At 31.6% G+C, this 8,961-nt stretch overlaps 1 protein-coding gene across 1 annotated transcript; it reads right to left on the bottom strand.

Moving 5' to 3' along the window:
* Positions 1-247: 247 nt before the first annotated feature.
* Positions 248-2,824, bottom strand: LOC108331393 (protein NRT1/ PTR FAMILY 5.1). Its single transcript, XM_017566035.2, has 4 exons — positions 2,685-2,824; positions 2,313-2,530; positions 1,472-2,025; positions 248-1,319 (listed from the first exon to the last, which is right to left on the bottom strand). Exons 1-4 carry the CDS (start codon positions 2,785-2,787, stop codon positions 470-472), a joined length of 1,725 nt encoding a protein of 574 aa, XP_017421524.1. The 5' UTR covers positions 2,788-2,824; the 3' UTR covers positions 248-469.
* Positions 2,825-8,961: the final 6,137 nt, after the last annotated feature.

Below are 8,961 nucleotides of genomic sequence, written 5' to 3'. Positions count from 1 at the left end.
TCGACGAGTTAGTGATCAAAACTATTTTATAGTAAAATAAATAAATACAAAGGTTATTTTGAAGATGATTTCCGTAAAAAAAAAAGGAAAAAAAAAAGTCATAAATGATTCATTATTTTGTTAAAAAGAATTGAAATTCGTATATTAACTACGATTTTGAAAGTTGTAAAGAAATATTGGAAGATTTTTTTATTTTTAAAGTTGTGCTTTGAATCACTACTCAACAATTGCATCCATTTTCTAAATATGCCAGAAACATCGTCTTATTCCTCCCACACATCTGCTATAGTAGTAACAGCTGTTGTTCATAAATTTCAGTATACTAAGAGCAATATGCATTATTACTAAACGGCAAATGAATTATAGTAACAGAATTACGACAATTGGATTTCCATTTTTGTCGCGCCTGCTTTGATACTTGAATGTATGAAGTGGTAATATATAAGGTTAAAGGTTTTGGTAGACGTGATTATGTCTCTTCTTTCAAAATCTGAATGCCATTGACCTCAGTTTCGTTTTCTTTCTTGTAAATGTACCTTCTTTGGACCCAGAGAAAGAGACAAAGATTAAGAGCAGATATCACAAAAAGAAGAGCATAATAGTAATCCATGTGACTATCATTCAAGTTGTTGCCTAGCCAGCTCTTACCAGTGATCTTCATTGAGAAGTGATCTATGACTGATACGAGGAGACTGTTGGTGTATTTGCCAGCAGCTACAGTGCTAGTGTAGAAGGCTGTGCCAAGGACTTTCATTTGTTCTGGGGATTGATCATAGAAGAATTCAAGCAATCCACCCATAAGGAAAGTGTTTGCAAGACCAAGTAGAACATGTTGAGGCAAAAGCCAGAATATGGTCATAGGAACTACTTGTGTCCCAGTGGTTATGTGTTCCTTTCTTATAACTTCCATTCTTTCAAGTTCTACAACATACATCACTGCTGCGGCCAAGACTTGGATGGAAAATCCTATGCCAATTCTGTGAAGCATTTTCAGGCCCCTGTGAAGGCCGGTTATTCTGCGCATGAATGGTACAAAGCAACAGTCGTAAATGGGCACACAGATGAGAATGGTGACCACAACAAAACTCCATAAGGATGCTGCTGGTATTTGGAAGTTTGGACCAAGGTTTCTATCCATTGTTGTTCCTTGCTTTACAAACATTGTCACTTCCACTGCCCAGAAGTTGCTTGGAATTATTGTCAGTAGCCAAATCCCAATCATTCCTAATACGGCCTTCATCGTCTCTATTTGAGTCACGGTGCATGGGGGATTTGACCCATCTTTTCTGCTTGCTTTTATTGCAGCCTTGTCTAAGAACCTTAACACAGATTTGCATATACATACATTCACTTTTTTAGTCCATCTGATAAACTTTTGCTAGCAAGACACTTAAAACTGTGACATCTCTGGCTTTCGGAATTTATAAAGCAGAAAAGTAAAAGGAAAAGGTGAGAGTAGTGATTATGGAACCTGAAACGAGGAGTGTGATAAATTTGTCGTCTTCCAGCTGCAATGTAGTGTTCCAAGGCGAACTCATGCAGTTCAGAAGGGTTACTAGGAAGATGCAGCTTTCTGTTTCTGAAAGCAGCCATGGGGACTCTAAAACATTCCTTTGCATGGTTCTTACTCTGTCTTGATTTGTGCCTGTATATTGGGACGCCCATAAAGAAGCTAACAGCACCCAGTAGAAAACCAATTGCCGATACGCCATATCCCAATCCCCATCCAAATCTCTCTTGAATGTACACCACAAACACAGTTGCAGCTAAAGTCCCACATGCAGTGTTAAACGACCACCAGTTGAAGAATGAAACTTTAAGCACTTTTTCGTTTGGTCTGAAGTCATCAAATTGGTCAGCACCAAAAGTTGACAAGTTCGGCTTCATTATTCCACTGCCTAAGGCTATGGTGTATATTGATATGTAGAACAGTGTTAGTTGTGTGGTGGATGCTTTGCAAATTTCATTTCTACACGTTGGCTTAAAGCACTCCAGTGCTGTTGTCAGAACCAGCAGCCCCATTCCCTGTTTACTTTTCCTTTAATCACTATTGTTTTCTAAATTCAATCATAATTCCAAAAGATTTAATTTTTCTAATACACTATGTTAATATTACGTCACAAACATAGTGAATGGTATGTCTGATTATCATTTGGTTATATGGCAAAGACATGAACAACTGCAAAATATGAGATGAGAGTGAAACAATGATTTCACAATCTCTTTTAGAGAAGAAAAGTTTAGGTTATTTAAGTCTTAAAATAATTATTAGAAGAGATAATAATGTGGAAATGAAGCATATGAGAACTCACTATGGCATATATGAGTAAGGCAAAAGTGATAGTCCAAAAACGGCCCAAATAAGAATCTGCTATATAAGCACCAAGCACGGGAGTGATCCATGCTGTGCCTGACCAGTTATTCACACTTGTTACTGATGATACCATGTCTTTCTGTAGCTCTGATGTCATATAAATCACCAAATTCGCACTCACCCCAAAGTATGCAAATCTATCAAATAATTGGTTTGCTGAAAATTCAATAAAAAAAAACAAATATTCATTTCATATAAAAAAAATATCTCTTATAAAAATAACTCATATCTCATTTATGGTAAATTTCATTAATCTATCTTACTAAACAAAACTTCCAGCAATACACATATGTCACAAGTAGTAATCTACCAAGAATGAAAATGCAAGCTTTCCATTTCCCAGTTGTAGAAGAAAGCACAGGCCCTCCATTAAGATTCACTGTGCCATCTAAACTGTAACCTCTCTCTTCCATGCCACAAGATAGAACAATACAGGAAGAAGGAAAACCAAGTTTTGAGTAAATATATACGAATAACAATACTCATACAAAAAATAATATTACAATCAATGTAATTCTATGGAACCAGCTATGGGCACACTATAAAATCTTATTTTATTTTATTTTTTCTGGTAAATATGCGTATATTGTTTTAAAATTTAACTTTTGAAGATTTGGAATTACAAAGGTGGCTGGCTGGCTACCTAGAGGATGGGCCAGCCACAAGCCCAAAATGCTGAAATTCGGTGGCATATGACTTTTCAGGTGCTTCATGGACACCTTCCGCAGCTCTTTTCAATGTATGAAAAGAAGATTGTAACAGATTAATTTATTACTAATATTTCTAGTGGGAAAATATTTAGTAAATTATTACCATTTCGTTACCTCATCTTACTTGTTAATACGATGTAATAAATCCTTCTTTAACTTCTATAGCACAAGAACTTTCAATTAAATAATTTGTTAAAAGTGTAACTTTCAATCAAATAAAGAAAATGACAAGTTCTGTATATATATTATGTAAATGCCAATTCCCATTTCATGTCTTCTGGTCAAAATTTGCATCCATGTACATTGAAATGTTGATGACAAATGAACCTAAAATTCTTTGAGCATGACAAAGAATAACCTTTTATTTCATTTCTTAGCCATCCATTGCAAGTTTATAGCAACCTCAACATGATATTGGCTATATTGTCGAACAACGCCCATAGTTTGATACGGTTCTAAATCCTATTAGTCCATACTGTCTAGCTACAGAATTAGTCAATGATATTCTCTCCATTCATTGACAGCTAGCTAATCAATAAAAATAGTGATGGATTCCATACATGAAGAAAATGTAGAATAAATACTTGTCAACAAAACACTTTTTGATGCAATTTATGAATGGGAATTTTTCATTTTTCAAAAAGTTGAAAAGCATACTCTCTAAGTATGATGATGTATTTGTCATAGAAAAATATTGAACAAATAGATACTCTAGACTTGTTGTTTAAGGTAGTGTTTGGATTGCAGAGTAGATGTGAGAAAAAGTAAGTGGATGAATTTGAAGGGATGAAAGAAGATTGTGGTACTGTTTAAATTAAGAGATTTGAATGAATCAATTTGAAGGAAAAATTTGTAAAAATTTGTGATATTTTCTTACTTTTTTAACTTTTGGCTAAATTAATTAAGTAATTCATTTAAATATTATTGGTAAAAATAATTTTTAACATTTATCCCAAATTATAATATAAATTTCTTTTCACCACTTAGTTATTGATATTTTCTTACGCTTTTAAGATATGAGTTAATTAATTGATTTATTTATTTACATTTAAGGAAACATGCAATTAATTATTGATATTTACATTTAATTAAATAATTAATTAATTTATTTAAATTTTATTGTTAAAACCAATTTCAACTATAAGGAAACATATATCCCAAATAATGGTATAATATTTTTTTCACAATTAATTATTGATAGTTTCTTACTCTTTTAAGTTTTATTGACAAATATAATTTTAATTATAGAAACCTAATTTAGATGCTGGCTTAATACAAAAAAATATATGAAACCCTGTATACAAAATCCTAGTTCCTCCTCTTGAGCCAGAAACCCTAATTCAGCTACCTCTTTTCCGGTTTGTGAGGTATCGCAACCACATTCACACAATCTCTGTTCAAATCTCCGTTCAAATCTCACTGACTTCAATCTCCGTAAAGCGAAGATCAGCTAGGGTTTTCAACTAAATGCCACCATTGAGTAGGATTTGCGAAGCTCTAAGAAGCATGACCATGGAGGAGAACACAAACAAGATGATTGAGTTGGTGAACGTGGCAATGAGTATCTCCAATTACAGGTCTCTAGTGAAGAAGCCATACTACAACTTGGCGGGAAGGTTGAAGTTTTTTATCTCACTGAGGTGTAATTTGTGGTTGGTTTTTTTATTGTATAGTAGTGAAGATAAAAAAATGGAGATGATTGAATATTTGATTTTTGGGTGAAGAGATGGATCTGTGATGGTTTGTGTAGGTAAATGGTGTTAGAGAGGACTCTTTATATATATTTTTTAAAATTTTTGGATTTACATGTTGCAATCTGGAAATGGTCTATGTGAATGTTTTTTATTTAAAACATGAGGCGAAGATGATGATGAATTTAAAGGACGGTGATGGAAACTTTTTGTTGACATTTGTTTTGTAATTATGAATGAGTGAATGAATTTTATGTCTATGTGTTTTAATTTTCTTACATGTCTTATTTTGGAATGAAAATATAAATTGATTTAATGAGAAACTATGAAGCACAACAATAAAAATCTAATAAAAATTAATTTATAAATAGACATAAAAAATCTAAAATTAAAATCTAAACAACCAAATAATCAGTACAGAAACAAATAAACAATTTATAATTAATATAACTATTTATAATTATCGAAGGATATATCGATAATTACAAACAGACTCATCTATCGATAATTACCCATGGATCTATCGGTAATTATTGAGGAGTGAAACCTATGAAAAATCTTACTAACATGTTTATTGACAGATTTTTGTTCGTGGGTAATTTGTTAGATAACAACGATTATCAAAAGACTTTTAGAGTTTTCGACGAATAATGGCTATCAGGAAATTCAAATTTTTTTTGTAGTGTCCTCTTCCTTCTCCACCTCCTATTTCTACTTTATCTTCTCACCCATCTTAAGCGAATATATAAAAATTATTATCAACATGGATGGAAAATTTATTACTCAATTTATTGACGAATTTACCAACAAAAAAAATTCATAGGAAATCAGAGATAAACTTTACAAACAATATTCATTGATGGAAGAGACTATTGAATACGTTACCGATGAAAATATCCATGGATAATACAAATTATAATAATCGGAAGATCTAATCAACGAAATTATTCACATATTCATTACTGACAAAAAAATTTGTCAATAATTTCAATTTTAAAATCCATCATTAAAAATTGGGTTTACTGATATGTTTATTTTCGTAAAAAAGAAATTTGTTGATAATTACCAAAAATTTTATAGTGCATGATAAATGAGGGAATGATATAACCAATCAACAAAACTTGGACTAACAAGAGAGAAGAAAATGAAGTTCTTGGAATAAGGTTCTACATTTGAAGAGTATAATTCAAGAACTTTCTTCCTTCTTCAAGAAATACTATTTTGCTATATCTTCTGTTTTTTAGATGTTGGGTTTTTCTAATGGGATTTTTTCAAAGAACCTTTTGTAAGATCTAGAAAAATATATATATATATATATATATATATATATATATATATATATATATATATATAATAAAAAAATTTAAAGAATTAGTATTGTGTGGATCAGTAATAAAAAATGGTTGATAGATAAATTTATATATTGCTTTAGTGGGTGTAGGGTGTTTTATATGATTTATATGGTTGTTGTTGTGCATGTTAATAAATGAAAAGTGATTGCAGTAATGGTTAAAGGTTGCTTATGTGAAGTCTTGGGCAGTGACTTGATTCCCCGCATGGGTCAAATGTGAATGTTTTATTTTTGGGTTATACATGTGAGGCCCATAGGTAGTTGGACTTTGGTGCGAGATTCGTTCATGCATGGAAGGCAAAGGAGGCAAAGTATGTTTAGGGTTGAAGAAAAGAAAGTGATTATCATGGTTCATTCATGCATAGCTTTAACATATAAAACAAGTCTTCATGAAGGTCTTCTTGCAAAGTGAACACTTAAGACTTTATTTGGACATCATCAAAACTTCTAACTTCATGATTTTGCTAACAATGCCTTGGGTTTATCTAGACTTAGCAACATCGTCCAGGAGGAATCTGGTGTGTTGTGTCATGTATAGAGCATGCATCAATTACATTATTTTTACGTACCTCTAAAAGTTATTCAAATAAGTTACAGATGCATTGGGTTACTTAGCAAAGGTTTGGGTAGTGTCACATTCTTGTAGAGGAATCCGATGCAGGACCAGTTCTACGAAAACGAAGGGAGAGTAGTAGTTGTGATAGATTATTGAGATATTAAGTAAAGTTGTAAGTGGGTTACCAAGTTAATTTGGTTAGTGGGTTGTCGAACTTGGAACATAGTGTGGTAGTGAGGGTAAGCAATGGTTGACGAAGGAGAGATTATCTAGTATATAGGCTCATGTTTGAGTTTCTACTCATTTTTGTGCAGATTTAAATGGACCAGGTTGGATGAGTTGGTGAATAGGGGCACCCATAAAGCACTAGGTTATTTTAGAATGGGTTGGTTTCAAGTTGGAACACTACACCATGGATATTTAGGCTATAGTAACGTGATGTTGTGATGGTTCGTAAGAACGCAAAATTGTATTAAAGGTTAGAAATAACTAGTTTTGAATAAGGCTGCATTTTTCATGGCTACCATGCACTTCTAATAAGCGTTGCGTAGGGTGTGAGGTGTTAATGTTGCAGGTTATTGAGGATGGTGGTCTCACTTCTGCAAGCTCTCCTATGTAATCAGTTGGGTTAATAATGGTATTAGAGATGGGAGCCTATGATGGAAGGTGTCTCAACTCTTGGTTATCGTGCAGGAACAAAAGGAGTGCACTAGGCAATTGAGGTTATTGTAAGTCAAGTGTTTTGTTGAATATATTGGCCAATCAACCATTCAGTGATGATTATGAATTAATTAATGAGTTGTATTCGTGAGATATAATTATGGTGTGCAATGTTTGAGGTGTTGTAACCATGAAATGGATGAATGCACGGGGTTTGATTTGCTTATTGAAATGTTATTTTGATTATTTATGTGTATTTGGCGGTTTTTGCACCAAACTAGGCAAATATGTCTTCTTTATTACCAAAATGGGCAAATTTTGATCCAAAGTGAAGTCGTGGGGGGTCAAAACGACTTCAATTGAAGAAGTCGTGTCCCCCCTGCACGACTTCACACTGTTCATATGCACAGTGTTGAAGTCGTGCACCCAAAAACGACTTCTGGGTATGGTAATCAATTACCACAATGTTGTAATCGATTACCATACCGTTTTTAATAAAAAAATAAAAAAAAATTGAAATCGTAGGGGAGTTCACGACTTCAATAAGAGAAGTCCTGCACCCCTAACACAACTTTACTTTCTTTTAATTTTTAACTTTTATTAATTAAAATCATTAATAATTTCTAAAAAATATTTTTAAATATATTTAAAATAATTAAAATTATAACTAATTAATAATAAAAAATTTCAATATTATTAAATAAATAAATTTCATACTTTTAATTATTTTTGTAATTAAATTACATTTTTTATAAAAAAATTTCAATTAAATAATTTATAACTATAATTATTATAATTATCTAATTAAAATGCATAAATAATTTATAATGAAAAAAATTATTATTAATTAATTATAATTTGTAAAAAAATATACTATAATAATTAAAATTAAAAAAAATAAATTATAATGAAATATAAATGTTTTTGAATTTTTAATTAGATAATTACAATAATTATAGTTATAAATTATTTAATTAAAATTTTTTTATAAAAAATTTAATTTAATTACAAAAATAATTAAAAGTATAAAATTTATTTATTTAATAATATTGAAAAACTTTAATTATTAATTAAATATAATTTTAATTATTTTAAATACATTTAAAAATATTTTTTAGAAATTATAAATGATTTTAATTAATAAAAGTTAAAAATTAAAATAAAGTAAAGTTGTGTAGGGGGTGCACGACTTCTCTTATTGAAGTCGTGAACCCCCCTACGATTTCAATTTTTTTTATTTTTTTATTAAAAATAGTATGGTAATCGATTACAACATTGTAGTAATCGATTATCATACCCAGAAGTCGTTTTTGGGGTGCACGACTTCAACACTGTGCATATGAACAGTGTGAAGTCGTGCAGGGGGGCACGACTTCTTCAATTGAAGTCGTTTGGGCCCCCCACGACTTCCCTATTTTCGTAATTTTGGTTGAATTTGCCCATTTCGGTAATATTAAAGGCAAATATGCCTAGTTTGGTGCAAAAACCGTATTTGGCATTTGGGCTTGTGAGAGAAAAAGGAGGAAAACATGCAATTAATTTGCATGTGGGTGTAGACGTGAAAGGCTCGAAGAAGAGTGAAAAGCTTATGGTGTTAGGTACATGGTGTTCCCACGTGG

The sequence above is a fragment of the Vigna angularis genome, chromosome 4 (assembly GCF_016808095.1).
Source record: "Vigna angularis cultivar LongXiaoDou No.4 chromosome 4, ASM1680809v1, whole genome shotgun sequence".
Taxonomy (NCBI): domain Eukaryota; kingdom Viridiplantae; phylum Streptophyta; class Magnoliopsida; order Fabales; family Fabaceae; genus Vigna; species Vigna angularis.
Note: the sequence above shows the minus strand (reverse complement) of the source record. Positions and strands in the feature narration are given on the sequence as shown.